At 48.3% G+C, this 24096-nt stretch overlaps 2 protein-coding genes and 1 long non-coding RNA gene across 6 annotated transcripts; 1 reads left to right on the top strand and 2 right to left on the bottom strand.

Moving 5' to 3' along the window:
• Positions 1–21: 21 nt before the first annotated feature.
• Positions 22–6782, top strand: matcap2 (microtubule associated tyrosine carboxypeptidase 2). 3 transcript variants are annotated; one of them, XM_078080924.1, is made up of 8 exons: positions 22–265; positions 395–435; positions 1517–2181; positions 3176–3319; positions 3806–3938; positions 4017–4322; positions 4419–4516; positions 4930–6782. In XM_078080924.1, the coding sequence occupies exons 1-8, from the start codon at positions 54–56 to the stop codon at positions 5086–5088; spliced, it is 1758 nt and encodes a 585-aa protein (XP_077937050.1). In that variant the 5' UTR covers positions 22–53; the 3' UTR covers positions 5089–6782. The 3 variants fall into 3 exon arrangements, with proteins under 3 accessions (XP_077937050.1, XP_077937051.1, XP_077937052.1); XM_078080925.1 differs by having other exon boundaries at positions 73–265; positions 395–442; XM_078080926.1 differs by lacking the exon at positions 22–265 and having other exon boundaries at positions 296–442.
• On the bottom strand, positions 364–1742 carry LOC144383465 (uncharacterized). The gene is made up of 2 exons (XR_013450875.1): positions 1603–1742; positions 364–1210 (listed from the first exon to the last, which is right to left on the bottom strand). It is a non-coding gene; the product is annotated as an uncharacterized LOC144383465 (long non-coding RNA).
• A 1323-nt stretch (positions 6783–8105) lies between the features above and the next one.
• On the bottom strand, positions 8106–22605 carry eepd1 (endonuclease/exonuclease/phosphatase family domain containing 1). Of its 2 annotated transcripts, XM_040188396.2 has the most exons (8): positions 22310–22545; positions 21270–22214; positions 14650–14701; positions 10373–10483; positions 9840–9974; positions 9615–9753; positions 9271–9465; positions 8106–8569 (listed from the first exon to the last, which is right to left on the bottom strand). In XM_040188396.2, the coding sequence occupies exons 2-8, from the start codon at positions 22115–22117 to the stop codon at positions 8379–8381; spliced, it is 1671 nt and encodes a 556-aa protein (XP_040044330.1). In that variant the 5' UTR covers positions 22118–22214; positions 22310–22545; the 3' UTR covers positions 8106–8378. The 2 variants fall into 2 exon arrangements, with proteins under 2 accessions (XP_040044330.1, XP_040044329.1); XM_040188395.2 differs by having other exon boundaries at positions 21270–22605.
• Between the last annotated feature and the right edge of the window lie 1491 nt (positions 22606–24096).

The following is a 24096-nucleotide window of genomic DNA, read 5'->3' as shown; positions in this document are numbered from 1 at the left end:
ACAGGACAAAACGGCCTTAATGCTAACTTTTCCTCAATGGGACTTCATTTCCCATGAGTATCTACGTGTATGACGTAGAGAGGTGGTCATCCTCGACACCATGGCAACAGATCAGTCAATGCAGGGACCGCACCACACGAACGGCTCCGGTCCTGTCCGCTTGTGTGAGACTCGGTGTACGCGGTGTCCTTCATGTCAGCGCGGCTGTTTATACACTTATACACAAAAGTGTGTGTGTCGTGACACGCAACGTGAGTCGTCACAGGTAATTTGATTTCGGGCTTTTAATCGGCCAACATTAGCCGGCTTATTTAACGTTAGCTAACGTCAGGTTAACTTTGGTAAGAACGTTTGTATTCTATCCGTCGACACCGTGTTTTTTTTTTTTTTTTAGGTTGAAAGGAGCCTTAAAGGAGGATGCTGGAGTCAATCAAGGTGACAGGTAACGTAGCATTCTTGTGTTTGTCTTATTTTCATTTTTGTGTAGCTAGGAGCTCAATTATTTGAATAAATCCGGGACATTGATAACTGAAAAAATACATTGATATTGACGATTATAGTCAGTTACAACTTAATGGTATGTATGCAGCATCATCTAATCAAAGTTAATTAAGGGATGAAGGGTGAAATCAGAGCTCACAACGCATAATTGAGCTATTATCAATAGGAACATTGAGCATATATAACGTATTTTATAACATATTTTGTATTTCACACATTTGTGTTGTAAAGACTCCGTGCTGACTCATGCTGATTAGTGCTAATCGTCTGCTTTAAACGGACAATAGCGCATCATCGATGATGATGATGATGGACGTGACACTTGAGCATTGATTCATTTTGTTGTGCAGTCCAACCACGTTCAGGTTCATGACCGTGTTTGCTCTCATACATCTCATCTTGTTACTTATTCCTGTGATCTGAGAGCAGCCTCTCACATCAGGTGAAAGCCGAATGCTGAAATACGCAGCTGACGTGTTAGATAATAGTATTTTATTGGGAACGATGCTCAAACTTATCCTTGTTGTTGAGGTCATCGGTCCGTGCTGCCTGTGGTTGCATAGATTCCGCTTCGGTGCTCCTGTCCGAACAGCGTGCCAGCTCCCACTGTGACGATGTTCCAGGTCATCATCCTGGAAACTGCGAAGCCTCTCCCTCTGACTCTTGTGCTTTACTGTCAGTCTCTCAAGACACGATGAGAACATTTCCTCTGTGATGGCAGAGAAGGACGAGACTGGTCATCTGCATCAGATTATGATTGATTAAAAAAAAAGGGAGAAGATAGTTGCTAATTTCGGGATTAAGTTCCCAGCACTGATAACAAGTTGTGGTGCACACAAACTGTATATTAACAAATCTTTATTTTAGCTTGGCATTGGAATACATCTAATTGTATCCTGCCTTAATAAGAGGATTACTCTATTAAGCTATCTATAAAAGATCTGTATGTGAAGGTGATCTAAGCAGCCAACAGATTCACTCTCTCCTTACTGGTTTCTTATCTTACTTCTTTCAGAAAGACTCCACTGGCCAGAGGTAGAAATGTCCAAAAAGTACATCTTAAACTCTGCTGAAAACGCAGTGAGTCCAAGCCAAGTGTACCTGGAGAAGATTTCATCCGGTGTCCTCAAAGACCTTTGCAGCACCGGCTCCAGCAACTACAACGTCCTGCTGCAGAACGATGAGAAGAAGAACCAAAAGCAGTCCTTGTGCAAGAGGCCAAGAACGTCAGTGAAATGCGGCGCCGCATCTAGCAGAAGGAACCGCCCGGTCGTGGCTCCTAAAAAGTTGCGTCCGCCCGAAAGTGTCGGTAGACCCGCGCAGACCAATCGCGTTCTCCCAGGCAACTCCCATCCCTCGAAACCAGCGAGGAACATCGGCGTAGTGGGCAGCGCCGTGGGCCTAACCCCTCGCGCAGGTCCACAGCTGAGAAAAACGTGCCCCCCCGGCTCCCCCCGAACTAAACCGCCCGCGTTGCAGAAAGCAGCAACACCTCGGGAAGTGGAGAACGTCAGAAAGCTGTGCCTCCTCGCAGCCATCAAGCCGTCTAATGTTCAGAAGGAGAAGGCCACGTTTTTCAAGTCCGACTTCACCTACAATCCACAGTTTGAGTACAGCAACCCAGTCCCTCCGCTTGTCCTGGGACGCCACAACAGCGCCTCGGACCGCTTCCTGACACAGGTGAGGGTGCGCCTGTGTTGAGAAAAATCAGTTTGGTGGCGTAGCAACAAATAACCTTTAATTGAAAGCCTGGTGTGTTTCAATGGGACTGCATCTTTTTTATCTGTGTGAGGACACGGACGACATGTCCTCCTGTATTTGAACAAAGGATCAAACGGCCCTGTGCAAAATGAAAGGGTTGTCTCTGAATTGTCGACTCTGCAGTTCCTCATCCAGCAGCTAAAGGGACGGCTATTTTTGCGAGGGATGGGTGGAGACCAAAACAGCAATATTTAGCTTTCATCAAACGTGTAGTTAAGTTTCACCCCTGGGTTACTTTGGATGTCAAACACAAGTTCCCCATTAAGTCTCTGTGTTGTCCTGAAAGTATCAGAGGTGCTCCCTTCAAATGAATGGAACCTATGGTCAGTAAGTGCAGAAACGCACTCATTTTGGCCCCAGAGGCAGTGACACGTCATTAATCACAGCTACAACAAAGTCCCTGCCGGATGAGGTTGCTGCAGAGCCGGCTGGTTCGAGATCAGCGAGTCGAGCCTTGCTGCCAAGGCTGTTTAGCGTCAGGGGCAGATCTCAGGCTGTTGACTCAGGGAAAGAAGAAAGCGGATTGGGATCCATTTCAAGATTGTTTGTTTGTTTCTGGGAAGAACAAAAAAACAGCCGCAGTCTTGGCTGGTGCGTCGTTGTCTAGGCCTCAGGCTTTAGGCGACGGTACACTTCAGTGTTATAAGCGAAGCGTGAAATTAGATGTATTTTTGTCAAAGTGACCTAACAGCGGCATGTAAATAGAAAAATAGATTGGACCGGGACCAAGCATAGAACCTTGACGTACCACAGAGATGAGTTTCCCAATAAGTTGCAACTTCTATATTTGAATATATAAATATATACTTAGTTAAAGAATGTAACAGTTATTACTGCCCAAGAGTAATCCAAAGAATCAACAACAGAAGGTGTCAGAACATTTGGGACATCAGGGCTGTCTCCTCTCTCGTAGGCAGTGCGCATCATGGAGCTGGCCCTGCAGCGGTACGGCAGCTATGAGAAGTTTGAGCAGGCGACCGGGGGCGACCTCCTCACCAAGAGTCGCGTGTGGCACGACATCAAGAAGTACATGGAGAAGGAAGGCTGCGTGGGGGAGGTAAGCGGGCGGGAGGCCGAGGCTCCACTGCAGTACGTGTCGTGCAGCGAACTCGTACGTCGTTATTGCAGAAGAGCAGGCCGAGGGAAAAGGAAAAGTAAGTCCTCGCAAAGAGAAGTCTCCCTGAAGTTTGCCTGCGCGGCGCCGTGATTATGTAACCCTGAAGAAACACACGTTACATCATCGAGTTATTAATGTTCCACCGGACGCATTACATCACACATACACACACACCGTGTATGCCTGTGTGAAGTCTTGAAGACAGTGGGAATAATACTTTGCGGACTCGACCCAAATGCAGCGACACACACAGGCCGACTACACGCGTCTGAATGTGTGCGCCCATGCAGAATAGTTGAATAGTTGTCCAGTTGAATGAGGAACAATAAAAACCATCCCGGATAAGTCAGTCACACACCTTTTCTCATTGTGTATCAAATGAAAATACAAAAAGAAAAGTGAATGTGTATTTCTCCGTGTTGGAAGATCGTAGCCCAGGTGACCGACGACCTCCTGTCCAGAGCCTCCATGACGGTGGTGAACAGCAGACCCACACTGACCATCAACATCTCCACAGCCAGAGAGCACTGGCTGGAAGGCATGCTGCGGCACGAGATCGGTGAGTACGGCAGCTCCCGTACGGGACTTACGCTGTCAAAAAGCAACCTTGGTAACAGTCCTCGTGACCGTCCGCCAGGCACACATTATTTCCGTGGCATCAACAACTGCCACCAGCCGTGGAGCAGCAGCGTGGGCAGGAAGAAGCACAACCTGAAGCCTGCGAACCCCACGGAGGAGGGCCTGGCCAGCATCCACAGCGTCCTGTTCAGGAAAGACCCCACGCTGTGGCGCGCCGCCCTGCTCTACTACACCGTCTATCAGGCCAGCCGCATGTCCTTCTCTCAGCTCTTCCGCAGTCTGGGACGCTTCGTCCAGGACCCCAACACGCGCTGGGACTACTGCGTCCGAGCCAAGCGGGGCCAGGCCGACACCGCGCAGCCAGGTCGCTACGCTCGCACACTAAACGTGGAGACGATCCAGTTGATATGTCTGGAATTGGCATTTGAAAACTCACGCCTCCTTTTCTTACCTCTCACAGGCTGCTTCAGTAAAGACCAGGTCTACCTGGACGGTATCCTGAAGATCCTCAGGTACAGAGACAAGATCGACTTCCCGCTGCTGTTGGCTCTGGGGAAGGTGAGGTAGCTCAACCATCTCCTTCCGGCCGCATTAGAACATTTACTGATGACCTAAGCGGCCGCTCCCTCGAATGATTGTCTGCGGATGCAAACGATTTTATGAGATGTCGTTCACCACCGAAGGGAAGCTGGCGGCTACTGCAACCTGCCTCTAGTTCCTCCCCTTTAACGAGTCAATGCCTGAACTCATATGTCCCCCTCTGACACCTTTCACATGTAGCGTAATGTTTGCTGAAACCGGACGCTGGCACCCCTCCCCTTCTTAATATCTACACAGCTTCCTCAGCTCCGACATACGATGATGACAGTAGTTCAGTTATCCATCAAAAGCTGTTCTCCTTCCTCCATTGTCCTGTTGGTGACGTCTGGTTTCTCACAGCTTGTCTTCGCTTCTCTCTCCGGCGGCTGTAGGTGTCATTCGAAGACGTGGACCGCCTGAAAGCACTCGCCCAGATGGAACACGTCCGCATCCCACACTTCATGCAGGACCAGGCGAGCTACGCGGAGCAGCTGGAGAAAATCATGGCGGTCAACCAGCTGACCGACGAGGAGCTCAAGGCCGTAATCTGAGCCAGCTCGTCCCCCCCCATCCTCCATCCCAACCCCTGAAGGAGACCAGCACGGCCCGCATGCCTCCACAGCGTCATCCTGCCCGCGGCAGCAGACAGTGCGTGTTTGACGGATCCGTTAGTGGACGTTGGCTCTGATTGGTAGATCATCAGTGTTATCGTTGTTTCTCCACTGACGCGTCAGCGTGTTAGCGAATCGTTCCAGCGTTGTGATGACTTTTTTTTTGTGCCGGTGCCAATACAACACTTTTGCTGATCAATACAAATAATGATTTTTAAAGAGTATTTTTTTTTTTTTTTCCATCACATTCTTTGATAGTTTTTATTAATATTTCCCCAAAAGCTTGTTCTAACATTATGACCTAACTTAATGACGTAATAGTTTGCTAATATTTCTAATATTATATTACTCTCTTTACATATAAATATGTGCACATACGTCTGTCTACATCTCACGTGTGGATCTCTATACACTGATTTAACCGTCGGGCTCTGTCAGTCAGAATGATGCCACAGAAGCATCTACAATTAAATAATTCTGACTGACTGGAAACTTCTCGAATGCCAATTTGTGGACATGTGCATGAATATATTAGCTTAAGCATCTAAAACACATTGATCTAGTTCTAATTTAAGGATTCTTTGTCCTTCTGTGATGCACCTGTGATCTAAGTGTACTTACCTTGTGTTTTATATCCGTCTCTTTAGTCCAGACGAACACATTCTTGCACTTTTTTTTATCCTCTAGCAACCACTTAGGGTTCTATTTTTGTAGTACGGATGATAGGCATTAAAAAACAGAAGGTTGTTGCCGGAAAGAAAGGAGGTGAAGGCAGGAAGATTCACAGCAGCTCTGCGTTTCTAGAGAGAAATGGACAGATAACGTGCGAGTGCTTCATCAGCCCTGCCGCTCACAGCCGAGCTGTCGGCATTCTGCTACATTCGCCGAGAATAAAATGTCCTGTGAAAAGTCTGTTTGGAGGTAAATTCCTGTGAAGTGCAGTGACCTGAAGCCCTGTTTGACTCTTTGCACTTCGTGACCTTCGCAGTTACTGTGTCGGTGTCTTGGACAGTGTAAAGGAAGTGGGTGTAGTCACCGGGATGTGCCCGGAACATTTGGGAATTTTGCCCGTCGCCATCTTCTTTTGGAGCTCGAAGTGAGCACATTTGGACGAGAGGGCGTCAGGGTCATCAATCACCCCACATCAATCAATAGTTATTATTATTATTAGTTATTTACTAAATGAACGTCATGCTGTAGTGAAGAAGACTTTGAAACAGGGCTGGAGATCATAAAATAATGTTTGAAATGTTGGAATCAATCAGCTGGGACGTCATTTTCTCATAGACTTCTATGCAATCCAAACGGATGTGACATCCGAAAGCAGTCGCTCTGTTGGACATAAGAAAGAATGAAAGTTTGAGGCACTTCTGCATTGGCTTCACTTTCCAGACCCGGAGGCCACGTCCACTTCTTTTGTGCGTTCCATGTTTGGTGTCATTTGGAATATATTCATGTTTTACGAAACAAAACAAAAGCCTCGTGGTTTTACCGATACACTTGATGAGTACTTGATGTGTTGACTCTGCTCTTTAAATAGTACAACTTTAATTACACAACATTCCTATGTTATCTACTTCAGTGTCTTTTTTTGTGTGATTTTAAATCTTCAAATAAAGTTGACTACCTGAAAATGTGTCCAAAGTCTTTCTTTGTTTATTTTTGTATGAGCATCCTTCACGTTCATAACGCAGAACACTGAATGTTGGGTTTCTATTCATCAGCAGTCATGACGTTGGATTGGTTTCATAAAACATCCCGTTTCCCAACTTCTCAGTGTCAGAGATCAGTGAGGAAAGTTACCGCAGTGACTAAATCTGTCCCAACACACGCTGCGGCCTCTCCGAGCGACGTCCACATGGCGTGTTAACCATTTACCGGCGTCTGGTTCCACCGGGGAACCGGAGACAACCGGAGACACGCCGCACAGCAGGGGTCAGTCCAAAGTACACAGCAGACACACTCCCGCCTCCGTACACGTGCACGCCTAAAAGAGAATTCGCTCTCCTTACAGGATCCCGTGTGCGGGATGCATGTTTTTCAGCGTTGCGCTAATCCACTTTATTTGCAAGGAATCGAAGAAAAAAAAAAGAATGTTGAAATATGTTTGTTGTTTGCATCTGTGTTTCATGGTTGTTAATAGTAATAATAATAATAATATTCATGTTTGTAACCCAAACTGTGTGGTTGACACATGAACACTCCATTTTCTGTTATTTTAGCAATAAATACATTAAACACGCCATCATGACCTCATGTGAAGCGACATTGGACGTGGTTATTGTGAAATAGAGCTAAATCTCCACTAGAGGACAGCAGCTCACTGCGGAACAAACTCAACAGCAGAGAGATGCAGAGAAATCAAGTCATATAATCCACCATGTTCATTTGAAATGTTTGATGGAGCCTCACTTTCGGCTGAAAGTAAGGCACTAAACGTGTTAAATAATAATAATAATAATAAACAATTATATTAAATAATGAGAAATGCTGGCACTATATTTAGAACTATACGTACATTTCTGAATTTCCAATATTAAAGGACAGATGATCCGAATGAATCAATATATTGTGTTTCAGTATTTTATAGTCAGAGAGGAAGCGGAGTCTCTGGCGATCTGTCCATCGGTGGACAAACTCGTCCTCCTGACTGGCAGACGGACACAGAGGACATCCTCATTCAAGAAGTGGTTTGCTCCGTACTTCCTGCAGCAGCTGAGGAAGTTCAACTTGCCAAATCCAACGAAGCTGCACCAATATGTGCAGTCGGCTGCAATCCCCCCCCCACCCTATTTAAAAAAAACCCGACCTGCAGGAGGCCACAGTTAATTAAGACCGTTTTCGATGAGGAGAGACACTTGCATCATTTAGTCGAGCTCGGCCTCCACGAGCCGGGACGTTTTCACCCTCTGAGACAAGCGGCACAGCAGCATGAGACCAATGACAGACACCGCCGGGACATCTATCAATCTCTCTTTATTTTATATACATATAGAAAATGTTTGGCACATTTCTTTTTAAAGTACATTATATATATGTATATATATATATCTTTTTTTTTGTCAGAACATTTTATGGCTCCATCACCAGCGACTATCATACATTGATAAATCTAAAACCAAAAAAGGCAATCGTGGCACTTCTTCACATTCATCAGGAAACTCTGAGAGGCGTAGCCGGATCCGGGCGGCGGGGGAGGGAGGGAGGGGGGGCGGGGTTTAAAGTCTTTGTCACCGCTCGTGTTTGGGCATGACGTCTCCTCTGTCCACCACTGCCACGCCGGGCCCTCTCATCTCCTTCGGGGACACGTCTGCGTAGAACTCGGCCACCACGGGGCAGTGGTCCGACGCCACGCCGCCCCACGACCAGTTGTCCGGGATCCAGGGGTTGGTCAGGCCCTCCCGCACCACCGCGCAGTGGCCTGATGGAGGGAGAGACACAGCGAGAGATGGAGGTCACGCGACTCAAGGGGCCGCACGCCACTAAGGCGAAGGATGCACACGGTCAGCCGCGACTAGACTGGGTTTATATTTACAGGCATTACAAAGTCAACAGAAATTTGCGTAAAAGTTTCCTAATCACCACATGAAATCTTTCGCGTTGTGCGGCCGCGGTGACCTTTGATCGCCACGTCCTCGTCAACCTTCCGTTCACGGGGAGGAAGTGTGCGTACTCAAGTACGGAGGGACGAGCCAAACATGTAAATGTTCTTATGTAAATAGATCAATAAAAAAAGGAAAGCGGGTTTGCTTCGCTGCTACATGTAAATTTCAGCACAGTCGGGTCGAGTCAGACACAAGTCATAAAATCAAGCAACTAGCGGCCCATCAAATGATGATGATGATGATGATGGTGCACCGAGGCCTTGGTCTCTTTGTATAGAGTCAACTTCTACTAGAGTCAAATAGGTTGAGACTCGACTTTGACTCGGAGCGGATGATTAAACTTGACTTTTAAATGACTTTGAATGAGATAAATATATTTATTTTGACTCCGGAGTTGAACTCCACCCGTATCGAATGACACGCGGCTTTATTTACGTTAGAAAAAGCTCACCCAATCAAAATCTACCGCTGTCCCAACGCGCCCACTCAATCATCTACTCCCACCGGCATCACCTACCAGAATAGATCTTCTTGAGGGAGCGGCTCACCCAGATGTTGTCCAGGCAGCGGGTGCCCTGTGGTGAGCGGGTGCTGATGTTGGTGAACTGGGAGGATGGAACCAGGGCGCAGAGCTTCTCCTTCCTCAGAATGTCCAGCTCCGAGCTCTGAGCGGGACAGCCAAAGTCTCCCAGCACCAGCAGCTCCTTCTCGGCTGCAGAGGGGGACGCGTGGAGAAAGATGGAGGACAGGAGGACATAATCATCATTTACAGGCCAATGCGGTTCGATCTGTCGCGTGATCCGTCACTACAAACTACCGCACGTGCAGAATAAGTGACTTTAGCCCACGAGGCGCACGGACCTTTAAGAGTCTCCTGGATGCTGGGGGGGAGGGGCGGACACCTGGCTTCGTCTGCGTTGTGGCTCTTGCCGTTGGACTCTCCCGACGCGGCTGCGGCCTGCATGTGGACGTTGGCGGCGCTCAGCTCGTATGAGCCCACCTGACGGGGGGGGGAGAAGTCAGCCATTGGATTTTCGCTCGGAGCCTCCACACAAATCCGTTTTCGGGAAATGGAGCGTTACGTACAGAGAAGTGAGCCAGGTAGAGGCGAGGGTAGGTGTGGTTTCCGTTGCCGTTGGCGACGGGCGACTCCAGGACCGCAGCATCCTTCAGGTCGACGCCGGACAAAGTGTCCCACAGAAAGCCGGAGTAGCTCACGCCCTGGAAAAATCATGGAGGATCATGGGAAATGGAGTCGGAAACATTGCTCTTAAGGACCACGTGTCTTCTTTAGGAAAGTATGTAGCCGTGTAACCATTTCCACCATTACAGCATTAAGGACAATGGAATGAAGGACAAGGCCACGAATGTCGTCTCCTACTCAACCACAACTTAGACTGTGCATTTCATACAAAAATACATTTATTTATGATTAAAAAAAAAGAATAACACAAATTTAGATTGGATAAGGGTTTTTGGAAAACTGTTAATAAATGTTGGAACAAACCAATAAGCGCTCGTATCTCACGGGACGGCGTGCCGCTTCAAATATTTCGGAATCTTTTTCTGTCGTCGTAAATCTAAATCCGGCCCCTTAAACAAACGTGTCGCTCAAGTACCTTTCCGGAGCGGCCGGTTGGTTTTTCCGACACAACACTTTTCCACAGCCCACGCGGCCTCTTCCACTTGCGCACGCTGGCCAACGTTCCTTGGTTCAACTCCACGCAGAACTGCAACAGAATACAGAGAGAGGACATGGGGACATCAGACGTTTGTTTGGTTGGTTGCACTCCACGATTTAGACGTGTGACGTAAACGTCGATTGTAGTTTTATTTCCGCTGACTGAGAACCCGCTGATTGAATCCTTTGTAATAAAAGTTTGACTGTCTGAGCGAGTGGGAAACAAGTCCAGAACTGTACGTTATAAAACATCGGCATCACCCGAGGACCCATTGAGTTAGTGATGGTGAGAATCAGTGTGCGCTATAGGGAAGAAATAGCTTAAATACATAAAGGGCCACAGCGGTTAACTTCTCTGCAAGGGAAACGGCCACAGGACTGATTGGTTTCTAATCATGAGAGGAGGTCACACGCGGCGTCGTACTGTATTCCAACAGCCGAGGGCGGATTAGCTCGTCAGCGAGGTTCCAGGCACAGGAAGAAGCAATGTGGGGTTTAGTGAACTGTAGTAGCCTCGCCTCACAGAGGAAACGCGGCGAGGAAGAGGAAGCCTCTGGCCGACATCGCCGAGCTCCGTTCTTTGTGCCGGCGTGGAATAAGTAAATAAGAATAATGTAAATAAGTAAATAAGAATAAGGAGAGGAGAACGGAGGGAGCTGCACACGTGCTCTTGGAGGCTCGGGTTTCCCGCCAACGGCTCTAAATTTAACCCGAGAGCTCCCCGGTCGGGACAGCGGGGGGAGTCGGGAGGAACCCCGCGGAGAGCGAGCACCCACACACACACACACATTTAATAATAATCAGTACTGGCGTCCGAGCAGAAGTCTCACATAATGACTAATCACCGGTTCAGCACCGTGTTGCAGTTGACTTTTTACATTTGTTTAAAAGACGTCTCAGAAAACAGGACAACCAGACAACATTAAGTGTTTTTTTTTTTAAATGCATAAATGTTAAAAGTCAAGTGACAGTATGAACTGAATTTGGGCCGATGTGGCTCCTTCAGTTAGTCCCCTTTTCGTTCCACGTTGACATTATAGATGCACTCTATATTACACAGTTACCTTCCTCACACGTGCGTTTTTTTGTGCTCGATTTGCTCAATTCAACATTTTCTCTCCCGCTTTTAAATGTACTTCATGTCTCCTCGCCTGGGCTGCATCTTCCTCTCGTGACACACTGTGAAACATAAAACTACGCAGGTACCACGAGGACGAAAACCCAGAACGCTTCCACAAGAGCCAGATAACACTAATTAACACTCATCTGTGTCAAAGTCTATCAGCTCAGCTCAGCGCTCCCACAGCTTTATCAGCCCGTCCCACCGTGATAAAATAAATAAACGATTTCAGACCGTCGGGGAGGTCAGAACCCCCCCCAACAGGATATACACTCAGGCCATCGAACCTCTGAAGGGAACTTTGCCAGAACACCATCATAAGCCAGCTTGTGGGGCACAAAGTGCGGGCGCGGCGTGCAGTCGGGGGTCTGGCCAGGAGCCCAGAGGGGGCCCGGCGGGGCCCGGAGGAATCACCTGGCAGCGCTGGGGAGTCCTGTGGAACCTGGACCCCGCCGTGTAGGTACTAGCGAAGGGAAAGAAAAAAAAAAAAACACCCCGACAACAAACACTGGCTCGTTTCTCACTGCCAAGGATTTCATTATCTGATTACTAGAGAGGCTGTTTATCAATAGAGCGGAGCGCCAGAACCCAGGAAATAAACCTGTCGTCGGCACTGTTTTATTTCAGGGCTTAAAGCCGGCGAAACCAAATTGGTGCGGAGTTTGAAAGATGTGGGGTCTAACCAAACAAGACGGGGGGGGGCACCGGTCACATTACCGGCAGGCATTTGAAGGTTAGGTTATATTTGCAGAACAACAATTCTGCCGCTTCAATTCATCACCCTGGGATGAGGTTCAACCGCGCGACAGGAAGACATCTAAGAATAGCATAATCACCTTTTAGATCTCATCCATTATTTAGAAGTGTGGCTGCAATGAACGCGGCGGCCTCCAGGAGCCGCCGGCAGAACTCGAGATGAAGTGTCTCTATTCCTCCTGCTCTGCACGTCTTTACTTTCATACGTTTCGGTTTTCAGATCCCTGAAGCTTCTGTGGCGGATTTAAATTTATTTTTTAAAAGGCTGATCAAATATCCTGATTCTGCTTCTTTCATTTGCCCCAAAGGGAAAACCGCTCATGATCGCTCTGCCTGGAACATGAGCAAACATCGACAACAACGACAGCAGCAGCAGCCTCATTAAAGCAGGATGAACAAATCAAGATCTGCAGGAGCGAAATGAAGAGAACTCCCTGAACCCGGCGGGGACTGCCAGAGGACGGGGTCGGCTGTTTCTGAAGTACTTACAAGGAGAAAAGCTCGGCCTTTTGTCCCCGTTGGGCCTCGTAGTTGTTTGTGTTTGCACAAAAGCTTTCTCTCGGTAACCAGGAAGGGGATTTTGCAGTGTGATTATGCCCGGGTTTTGAAACCCAAACCACAGACGGAGAAGGTTCCTTAGCGACAGAGGACAACAGTCTAAAAGCGGCCTTCACTTTATGACTAATTACCACGCGTGTCCCGCTAACACGTCCAGCAGAGCTACAGTGAAACGCTCACGCGGGGGGGAAAACGCTCTCGCTAATTTGACATTTACCACACGAATCCTCCACCATCCGATTTCACGATGCCATGCGTCACGCTTTGAGTGTGGAATCTACGAGGAAATACCTCTCAACTCCCCGCTTGATTTATTCCCGCAGAAAAACCTTGTGAACTGGAGCTTATCGTCTCTATGGAGAGGTTTTCTTCTAATACGTCACGATGTTTATGAAGTGAATTATGGGCCCACTTGCTAAAGCAGGAATGTTCCAGTCTGCTCGCTGTCTGTTGGTAACTCGCAACACGTCGGTGGGCTAGAAATCACTTCTTCAGGCGTTTGGTTGAACTAAACTCCACCGTCTCGTCACTCCTGGTGGCAAAAAAAAAATACCAAGTTGCTATAAATTATTTCCCTTGGCTCCTTCTTAAACATGCTAAATCACAATGCAATTGTGCATGCATTTAAAATCTCAAAATAACGTTCTCCTCACTATTCCAAAAATATGTATTTATACACAAATATGATTATGCATATATATATATATATATATATATATATATATATATATATATATATATATATATATATATATATATATATAATCTGAGCTATGAACGATAAACACAGATTGAACGGTTATTTGGGAGGTTGCACTGCACAGAGCCGAGTGAAAGATCCAGTTCTGAATGGACAAAGTCCCTCGACCACTCGGCAGGAAGAGCGCGTACAGAACACGAGAAGAGAGGGTGATGCTGATGAATTAGACACGGCAGAGTAGATGAGAAAACGGGCGGAAAATCAGCGTGGGAGGCCGGCGGGAGTGAAAACTCTGCACTGTGCCGCCACTCGTCCGGAGGTAACTCGTCCTCCCACCGCCTCGCTCTCCCCGTCCAAAATACTCTGTTGCTGACCTACTTCTCTTTCCACAGAGCTCCGGTTTCTCTGCCAAGGATCCATCTGGTAGCCAATACAGAAAGGGACATTGCACACGTGCGATCGAGTGCGTGTGGGCCGGAAAAAGGAACGCGTCGTACCGCCCCGCAGCCGTCTGCCCAACTGGTAGAATAGTCGGCGGACGCACTGACGTCTTCGCATCGACGCAGACGGCCTTCGTCTCAGCTCAGAGAGAGAGCGAGAGAGAGAGAGAGAGAGAGGCGGCGTGGTGCGACTCGGTTTGCCCCCGGTTCATTCGAGAGAAGTGCTCAAGGGGAAAGCGATGATGAGCATCGGGCCTTCGTCCGGGTGGTCTCACGTAATCGGACCTATCGAGACAAACTATCTCAATGCAACGTGTCCCCGGTTGCGGCCGAAGAGGACGTCCTCCAATCCACAGCGACCCCCCCCCCGAGAAAGAGGCCCAGTTCAAACCCAAATGTGAGCCCAGAAATGGAAGAAATCTTCACTGCAGATAGAGAGACACAGACAGAGAGAGGGAGAGAGAGGGGGGGCTGGCATTTGCATAACAGCAACACATTAAATAAATGGGAAACATTGAGCGAGAGCTTTCTGAGGACATTTCGCCGAGCGGTGAGTCATCTCGTTTACGACGCCGCACATCACAGCGGGCTACAACACCTCCGCCCCCATTCAGCCGGCGTGACCCCCGGCGCCACGTTACCTTATCGAGAGCCTCCCGCTCCAGCAGGTCCTGCACGGCCAGGAGCTTGATGCTGGAAGCAGAAAGAGAGGTGTTTTTTATTTACATGTTCACACGCCGCCACAAAGCACAAACTGTTTCACGGGCGGCGACGTGAGAGACCTTCAGCCGGAGGGAACTTTGCCTGCAAAGAGAAAAATAATACAACTTTCATGTATTTCATACGCGCCCAATGTTCCAATCATATAATGGAGTATATTATTTTTTGGGGGAAGAGGTGGAATGCACATTTAATCAGAATCAGAACTGAGTTTACGAGTATGAATGCGTTAAATTGGGTCTTTGAGGAATTGGAAGCGAGGAAAGAAAAAAAAAACACCCAATAAAGGGTTAGTTTGGCCCCAAAATTACATCTACACATTACATCATAGTACCATTTCACCTGCATCGCTCAGAGCAATAATAAATAACACAGTGAGGACGCGTGAAACAGATACAGTAATGTTTCACAACGCCGGGCCACGTATTCTATTATCGCGCATACTGTGAAACTCTGATATTGTTGACAGAGCAGAACTGGATCCTCATTGTGATCAAGGCACATTTCCTCGGGGGAAAATTCAATGCCTTTTCTGAATAACTGTGTAAGGATTTGTGCCATGACTTCTATTGGGCGACCCGTTACTGCCCTGCGTAGGAGGCGGAGGCCTTTACAGCCCAATAAACATTTATCTGTATACTTTTAAAATGTATTTTACAGGCTGACAGTCGGCACAGTAAACACAGCGCGTCTTACGGCACCAGTGCTTCTCCTCCTGCCTGAAGAGGAACGGTTCTGCGATGCAATTTGCGACGCAAGTGAAGAAAGCACTCCACGGTATTTCATTTGGATTAACGGCGCTTACAAACGGCCATCTGCACATAAAAAAGAAAAAAAGAATTAGTTCCCCAAATCCTTCTAGTTGACATACGCAACCTTCCAGGGCTCAGTTTGAGTCGTCTATTATGTCAGAGTGAGAGGAGAAACTTCTGCGCGAGGCGTTATTCTAATGCACGCACTCGCACGGCTCAGCCTGCAGCGCCATACGCGGCGCTTTGCCCTCGTTCACCTCTGAGCTGCTAATCCACACAGAAAATCACATTGCATAACAGCCTTTTCTATTATTGAAGCGCTGGCCGCCGCCGCTGCTGCTGCTCCTGCTGGGCATCACAGGAGCTGCGTTCCCCCTCCAGGCTGACTCACATTCACTCCACCAGCCAGCGACACCGTCGTAGCGTAAAGCACTCGCCGGGGAGAACACAGAAACCCTCACTTTAGCCCGCGAAGGTCGGCGCCGGCCCAGAGGAGAGCGCTTCCTGCACTCATCTAGACCGAAGCCGCATTCAGGTCCCGCAGGAGGGACGGTCGGAGTGGCCTCCCTCCCACAGAAGACCATTCCACCTTGGGGTTGCAGCTTTTACAGAAAGTGGAGGCCATTTCGTGAGTGCAACATTCTGTGGTTTCACTTAACGCAAATCCCTGCATGTGAGTCGCGACATCGATTGCGACGGTTTCCTTGAACGCTACTTACCGAGTAAGTTTAGGTTTGAGTGTGAGGAGAGACACCGAGTATCATCAGGTGCATTTCAAACACTTAACACATTCACTCCCTCGTTCACGGTTACTGGAATTAGAATCAACTGGAGCAGCTGCTGATGCATATTCAGCAGTCCTCAGCTGGTCCAGTAGGCGAAGGATAAAGGGGCATAGAGGTGAAAGTGGATCTAGATGAGTGAAACTCAGTCTACTACTATTACAGTGAGACATAAATATACTGTACGTGGTTACACGGATATGTTGGCGTACGGTTTAGTGGATTTGATGCTGTTGTCAAGTGAAACGGAATAGTCCAACATAACGACATTAGTCGTCATAGGAGCAACCCGGTAATTCAGTTTTTGACATTACAGATGCACCTGAGGCAACAACATTTTATTTAAATCAAGAAAGGATTAGGCCTCAGGGAGCTAATCATTTTATAGCAGTGTTTTTTAAATCACAAACAAACACATGCACGCTCACAAGCACACACTTTCCCGTAAGAACTTGACAACTTGTGTCCAGGCAGGAAACCTGGACAGCTTTTCACGGTTATTTTCTCCCCCGGCCGCGGTGCCGAGCTGTAACCGTGGCAAATAAGCCGTGAAATGCAAATGACCGACCGGTATCAATATTCCTTCCTTCTTTCGGCGCCCGAACAGAACAGAACAGAACCTCCTCTCGCCTCTCAGCGAGTCCACAGACCATGTTTTGAGAACAAAGAGGCCCGTCGTCGCAGACACAACACGCCTTACACCTCTCCACTGGCGAAGCTGTCGATCGCTCACAGAAACCCTCCTTTACCCCCCCGGCTGCTCCCGTTTCCACCGGGCAGGAAGTCACCAGCAGCACGACCATGTCCGGGGGGACACGAGGGAAGACGCTATAAAAGACGCTCTGTGTGAGATGGGCGAGCGCTTCGATTGCACTCACAGGCCTTTGGAGGCCGATAAACTGTGCTGTGTCTACAGGAGATAGTCCCGATGCAAACAGCACCGCGTGCTTAATCCATCGGCGTCGCCGTGACAACGCAGCCCGTCGGCGAGGAGGTGAATCTGTATCTAGTGCTGCTGTGCAGGCACAAATAAATCACCGTGCACAAATCAGCGTGTGTGTGTGCGTGCGCTTCGGTATTTGTCGGTTAAAAGGCGAATCTGAGGACAGAAGCGAGGTTGCACAGGAGGTGACGAGCGGCGGCGATGACCTTGAACATAAGTGACGCCCCGGGGGATTTTTTTTTAGCCCTGAATGAGGAGAGGGATCCGGGCTGCAGTTTGACAACCATTTAAAGAGACCAACGGAATTAACTTGCACACACACAAGTGCACAAACAGGCGCATTGATGGCAAACCACAAACAGCTAACTGTGGTAGCAACAAACATGGTGCAGCATACAGACCATGAAACCCATGCTTGGAATTTAAAACCAGGAAGCTACAGAAAAACTTTTTCAAGCCACTTTTCAGTGTCGGATACTCTGAACATTGGTTTTAGGCGGAATGTTCCGTTGTTGTAGCGCTGGCATCGAGGAAAGGCCAACGCAGCAGCGTGCTGCAGCCGGCGTTTGGTCTGGTTTGTCCTTTCTGGGCTCCGGTAGAAACGTGGAGCGCTCTTCAAAAAAAGAACCTGCACAAGCGTCGATACGAAGAGGGACAAAAAAAACCAGAAATCACACAACACCGTTCCTTGATGGTGCACTATTCCGACACAGTATTCAGATTAGCGATGCCTGTATTAATCCCTTGGCTACAAGGCAACACATCTTTTGTTTCAATCCCACCGAGTGGAGTCTGATTTCTCCTTCTAGTGACCATGTCCGTTTGATTTGCTGCAGCGGGACACAATTAAAGTGTCAGCTTTTTTTTTTTTTAAAGGAAAATAATTTGGGTTGGGAGCACTGTGCCGGCCCGTGCGACTCCTGGCTGGACGAACTCACTGTCCAACCACAATAAAATGCTGCGCCAATGGAAATTTCCACATGGGCACCCAACACCCTGCGTCAGCTGAGCACAGCCCCCCCCTACCCCCCATCCTCATGGCCCGAGCACCCACGCTCGGCCTCAATCCCCCTGGATTCCTTTAGTAAACGCGGTTGTCTCAGTGAAATCCAAGCGCCCGTCCACCAACATCTCTGAAAGTGCGCCGACATGTGTGTCTCTGATAGTTCTGTCAGCCTGCAAAGGGATTAAAAGACTGCGCGCCGCCAAACTCTGTTTGCATATCTCATAAACCAAGTCCACAGATGTTGGGTACGTCCTGTTGACAGCTGCGCTGGGCTGCGCTGGAATGCCCTTTGGGTAGAACACTTTGCTCCACACTAGTTGAGCAAAAGATCATTTGCTTGAAGGCGCCAAACTAGCAAATAGCAATACAAAGAATGGAAGAATGGGCGTCTTCCAAGAATCAGATAAAATGATCCCGACCTTGCAGTGGTCATCGGCACCCGTCGGCCTGTTGTGTCCTTTAACCCCGCCTCCAACGGAGGGAGGAAAACCATCAGGATAATAATACAAAAATAAATAAGGGCTTTTCAAGTGTCTGCACTGGGAAGGAGATTTACCCGACAAAACAACAGAAGACTCCCATCACGTGACGGACTTAGACAATGAAATGCCGGAGTGCAAAAGCAGCCATTCAGATTCCATCTGAGCATGAAGCAGTTTTTTAGTGGAGAATTGATGAGCTAAACGGGTCGGAAGCAGATCCGATTAGAATAATCGGATTGAGAAAAGAGGCGGCAACAGCAGCTGACATCTATAGGCCTGTCGCTCACAGAGTATCACCAGCAACTGGTAATATTAATATTGGCTTAGTGGGTGCAGCGCAAACACGGCAGCAGTCACCTGCCCCCCTGAAAGAGGCTCAACGGCGCTCCTGGTCACAAGGATTCCTGTTATTTGAGCTCACGTTATTGATTCACTCGCTTACAATTCTTTGCCTTTACTTGCAAAAACGCGGAGACCTTTTTTACATTTCTGTTCCCGTACGACGAACAAGATGACGCCTGATCTCAGCGACGGGGCGGAACGCTAGCTGGCTTCTGGTCTGCATGCTAAGCTAACCACGTCCTGACTGAGTGCATTCTCTCATCCGACTCTTGAAAAAGGAAAATGAGGATCCATTCCTTTTAGAATAAGAGAAGCCGTGTCAGTAAACTGCACACCGCTTCCTCGCTCGCCCTCAATAACTAGCAATAAATAAAAAGAGATGGAAGATCTAATATCAGAGAGACCAGTGTTCTCTGGAAAGATCACTTCCTCACCGCCGGCCTGTGACTCAATGTAATGTTTTTTAATACGTCCTGGTCGGTTGTGTGCGACGCCACACTGGAGGAAATCTCTCTTGCAGCCGCGCTCTACGATTGGGAAAGACGCTGCCTGTCGTTTGTTGCATAAAAGTCTTGCTTCATGCAGCTCGGGAGACGCATTAGACACCACGTGAATGTTTTAAAACCGAGGCAGTCACGTTTTTTTTTTTTTTCCTGTGACGCGGGAGAAGAACCACGGGCTGAGGAAGCTTTTTGGTATTTTATGAAAGTCCTCCCACGCAGAAAGAGCTGATCCCGGGAGCCGATTCGACCGCACAGAACCTTCAGTTCACTGGAGTTCAATGAACTCCAGTAGCTCGCGCCTGGAGGAAAGCCAGGAAGTGTGTAAACTCGGCCTGGATCTTGTGATTGCTCACACGGCGAATACGAGCACTGCGCAAACACACCGAATCTCCCCTCCGGCCTCCTCCTCCTCCTCCTCCTCCTCCTCCTGCTGCTGCTCCTGCTGCTCCCAAACAATGATCCCTACAATACCACCGTCAAGGCTGCAACCCGCGGCGCGGGAACACAGGAAGTCACAGGCGTGATGGAGGCGGAAGTGGTGGAGATTTACAAAAGGATGGGTGGGTTCGGAGCGGAGGAAGATGGAGGTGGATCTAAGGTGGCGCGAAAGGTAACCAGACTGTTCTTAAAATGAAATAAAATAATAATAAATAAAATTAAAAAAAACAGGCGCACGCGCCTTGGACAAACGGATTAGTCACACAAGGCTTCAGCCAGTTTGCTCTGGGTGGGGTGGAGTTTGTGGATGGCCTAATAAACATAGATTGCAGTCATCTGACACGGTGTAATATTTTATTGTCTTCAGTCTCCAGCTGTCCAGAGGAGCCTCTGGACTCCTTCCACAAAGCCTCCTCTCTGCGGTGTAACTTCTTGTTTGATTCAACTAGGTTTGTTTAGCATTAACAATCTAACCGCGCGCAGACAATAAGTGAAATCAGAGAACTCACTCGACATTGGCACATACGTGATGTTCGGGGGGTCAATGCCAAGAGATGGAGCAGACAAGTTTCAAACCTGAGGCCATGCGCTCGGGAAGCAAATCGACAAAGCGTCTGATTAGGAAGTTGCACGCGGCACCGTTTTTGCGGTAAAAAGCTTCACGGTTTTGGTAGATGGTGCCTCGAGAAGGTCGCGCCCTCCCTTGAGAAGTGTGGAATTAAGAACAAACAATAACTGGAGGAACGTGTCAGGCAATCTCGGCCCTGAGCCTGATAGAAGCGAGCAGCTGTCTGTCAGGATGTTGACACGTGGAACCAGGCTGAACTAATCTCTGGTTTATCAGGGCAGATTAACCTGCATTTGCACAGATATAGCGATCTGCATTATGTTGCACTTTGGGCAAAAAGAACACGGTCGCCCATAACAGATCGTGGTGTTCTTTGTTGTTGATATCATGCATATTTTAATCGATATTTGCACTTTCACTTTTTTATGTTTTCATAAGATGAGTTTTAAATATGGGGCAAGGTTAATTTTGTTGGGACAGTAATGATCCGGGACCTTTGGGTTAATGTTGTACTTAGTCAAATCAACAAAAAAAATTCATTTGTATACCAAAGGAACACAGGGGATCATTTGCAAGCCCAACTTGTTTCGGTGGAATTTAAGGACCTAAAGAAGAAGAATCTGTACCTCACTTTTGAAATCTGGGACTTTGATTATCGATCGCGTGTTTACGCTTCAGGTGTCACGAGTGCGCGCGGGTATGAGCGCGTGGGTGTTTTCACTCACTCGTTCTCCAGCAGGGTCATGCACACCACCTCTTTGACCCCCGGGTTGTTGGCCTTGTCGCAAGAGCAGCCCTGCAGGCTCCAGGTGGCCAGACGCACCACGGGCTTCCCGTCCCGCAGGCCGCAGGGGGGCTCCGCGTCGGGCCGCACGGAGCTGATCTGGGTCGGTCCTCCGGGCGGAAGGTCCAGGTCGTCGCTTCTGAGGCTGCACGAGGTCGGGCTCGGGTGGGACTTGGTGGCGCAGGTCAGCCCCGCGTTGGTGTTCGTGGACGGCGCCCTGGAGCGCTCCACGAACACCTGGAAGCGGATTTTGTCCAGCAGGGAGCTGTTGATGTGGTTGACCCTCACCAGGTCCTCGATGCTTCTGAACGCGCCGTGCTCCGCCCGGTAGGCCACGATGTTCTTGGCGATCTTCTCCGTGATGCCTCGGATGCTCATGAGCTGCGCCGGGGTGGCGGTGTTGATGTTCATCCCGGAGCAGGACTGGTGGTCCGGATCTTTGCGCAGCGACGACGGCGAATGCTGCGACGAACTGGTCCTGCTGGACACGCAGATCTCCAGCTTGATCGCCTCCAGCTTGGTGGCCCCGATCCCGCTCACCAGAGCCAGGTCCTCCACCTTCCTGAACCCGTCGATACAGCACCGGTACTCCACAATGTTCTGCGCAACGGCGCGGTTGACTCCCGGCAGAGTCATGAGCTCCTCCTCCGTGGCGGTGTTGATGTTCAGGCGCTCCTGGTTCACCAGGATGTGGCCGAAGTTGCAGGCGGCGCTGAATTTGCGCTTGCCGCAGCTGAAGTCCGTGGGGTCCCGGGGGATGGAGCGGTGGCAGCCCAGACTCCCACCCATCGCTCCGGCAGCGGGTCACCGGGTGGGGTCGGGTCGGGTGTGGTGGGATGGGAGGGGGTGGAGGGGGGGGGCGCTCGGATCAGTGCAGCGGGAGCGGCTGAAACACAACATTCACGGAGGTGACGGTCGCGGAGACGAAGGCGCACATCCGCACCTGCGGGTGTCGTATCATAGTGTAGTGATCGTACGCACCATAGAGAGGTTGTCCTGAGTCCGGGCTACATGGTGCATGTGTCCACACACGCACGCGCGCGCGCCGGTCCTTCGCGCACGCTGACGGAGATGTCAGAGTTGGATATTTGGGTTTCTCTGTAAACTTTGTCCTCCAACTGTCCGCCGGGTGACTGGACACAGCTCGGCCTCCACGCGCGCTCTTCTGACAGCGAGACGCACACGCCGATACGAACCATTGCGCCCGACGCGCGTCAAGCGGCGCGGCGTCACACGGGCTCAAACCGGAAGTCCAAGCGGTAGTCTTCAGAATAAAGGTAATGTAAGTGCACTTTATGGACACACAGACAATTGTTGTCAGTTGTTGGATTGAATTAGTTACTGATTTTGTTGTTCACATAAATATGGGAGCCAGGAATAAAGAATAAATAAATAATGGGACAGAAATAAATAGTGATCATACAAATCAAATGTATTACTTAAACGCCGCCCCACCCCCCCCAAAAAAATCCAACTATCCTGGGAATTAATAGGGAACATGTTTTTTGGTAATTTTATACTGAAGACCTTTAACCGTTTATTATTTAAGTTTATTGGGACATTAAATGGTATCCTAATAAATGTTTACACTTTATTTTCCCCCTTCAATCTATGTATTTATAGATGTCAGTACACTTAATGTAATACTTATTTGGATGAATTCAATTGATACAAAAGTCTTGATTAGTACGTATTATTTTGGTTACATTACAATTAATGACTATGCTTATTGATTACTCTATTCCCCAAATAATACCCTGTTTTGTATATTTGTACCTATTACCTCAAATATCATGTCTTCTAATAAAATGTATATTTGTATAATTGTCTTATCTTGGTGCCTGGAGCCCGTTTATGCCCGCAGCTAAAAAGCTTTTGTTTTGAAATCAAAAACCTTCCTCTGCCGTCATACGTTTCATTCTGCAAGCAGCAGGAGTTTCAAGCTTAACAACCAAATATTTTCTGTCACTGGGGAAGAGAAGTTTATTATACATACGAGTATATTTTTATTACGGACCTTTTGGTTAATTATTGATCAATATTGATTCCCCGGCCTGGTGGTGTAGCAACGAAAAGCACTCTTTAAGTAAACCAGGGTAACAAGGTTTTACAAATATTCATTAACTACATTTAAACTAAAATAAAATAAAAGTAAATTAAATTTCAGTTTTCCAAAAGCCCTTTTACGCTAAATCTGGAAGCATTAATATCTAAATGGGTTGAAACCTGCAGTTTCTCCACTCCTTTGTGCGATGGGATCTGTGGTGTGTCTCAGCTGCATCTCAGACTTTCTAGCATTATTGTGGAAAGCATGCGTTTATTTCTCTGGCTCCTTCGGCTCGGATCCTGCCTGATTGAATTAGCATAGAATTATACTTTCTGATAAGATCACGTCCCTTTTGTTCCACCCTTTTTAACGTCATTGATCCGCTGATCGTTTACTCTCTCGTGTCTGAGGTTCTGTAGAGGACTTTGAGGGCCCTGAATGGTGTTTTAGGCACAGCGAGAAGATTTAAATAGAAAACAGGTTCTTGAGACTGAGTTCTTGATGGAGTTCAAGGAAATCTTTAACTGAGGCTCAACTCTTGAGGTTATTTGGTGTTTCCATAAGGAGTCCCAAAATAACTGGGTTTTGGGAGGTCCTCAGGTTTTCCACAGTGACTTCAGAGTTTGAGAAGTAATTAAAGAGGTCGAGAGTCACATGAGCACTTGAAAAGATTTCAGGTAAAATGCAGCTGTACAAGGATCCTTGAGGTGCCTCCCGGGGG

Source organism: Gasterosteus aculeatus, chromosome 10 (assembly GCF_964276395.1).
Source record: "Gasterosteus aculeatus chromosome 10, fGasAcu3.hap1.1, whole genome shotgun sequence".
NCBI lineage: Eukaryota > Metazoa > Chordata > Actinopteri > Perciformes > Gasterosteidae > Gasterosteus > Gasterosteus aculeatus.
This window is presented reverse-complemented; position numbering and strand designations above follow the sequence as displayed.

Bases quoted from the DNA above. Each gene is read 5' to 3' on its own strand.
- matcap2 (XM_078080924.1), top strand. From the start codon at position 54: ATGAGTATCTACGTGTATGACGTAGAGAGGTGGTCATCCTCGACACCA. The intron at 266-394 runs GTAATTTGATTT...TTTTTTTTTTAG, and splicing joins CGCAACGTGAGTCGTCACAG to GTTGAAAGGAGCCTTAAAGG. The intron at 2,182-3,175 runs GTGAGGGTGCGC...CCTCTCTCGTAG, and splicing joins CGGACCGCTTCCTGACACAG to GCAGTGCGCATCATGGAGCT.
- eepd1 (XM_040188395.2), bottom strand. From the start codon at position 22,117: ATGGGTGGGAGTCTGGGCTGCCACCGCTCCATCCCCCGGGACCCCACG. The intron at 9,975-10,372 runs GTACTTGAGCGA...TGATTTTTCCAG, and splicing joins CAACCGGCCGCTCCGGAAAG to GGCGTGAGCTACTCCGGCTT. The intron at 8,570-9,270 runs GTAGGTGATGCC...TCCCTCCATCAG, and splicing joins CCTCAAGAAGATCTATTCTG to GCCACTGCGCGGTGGTGCGG.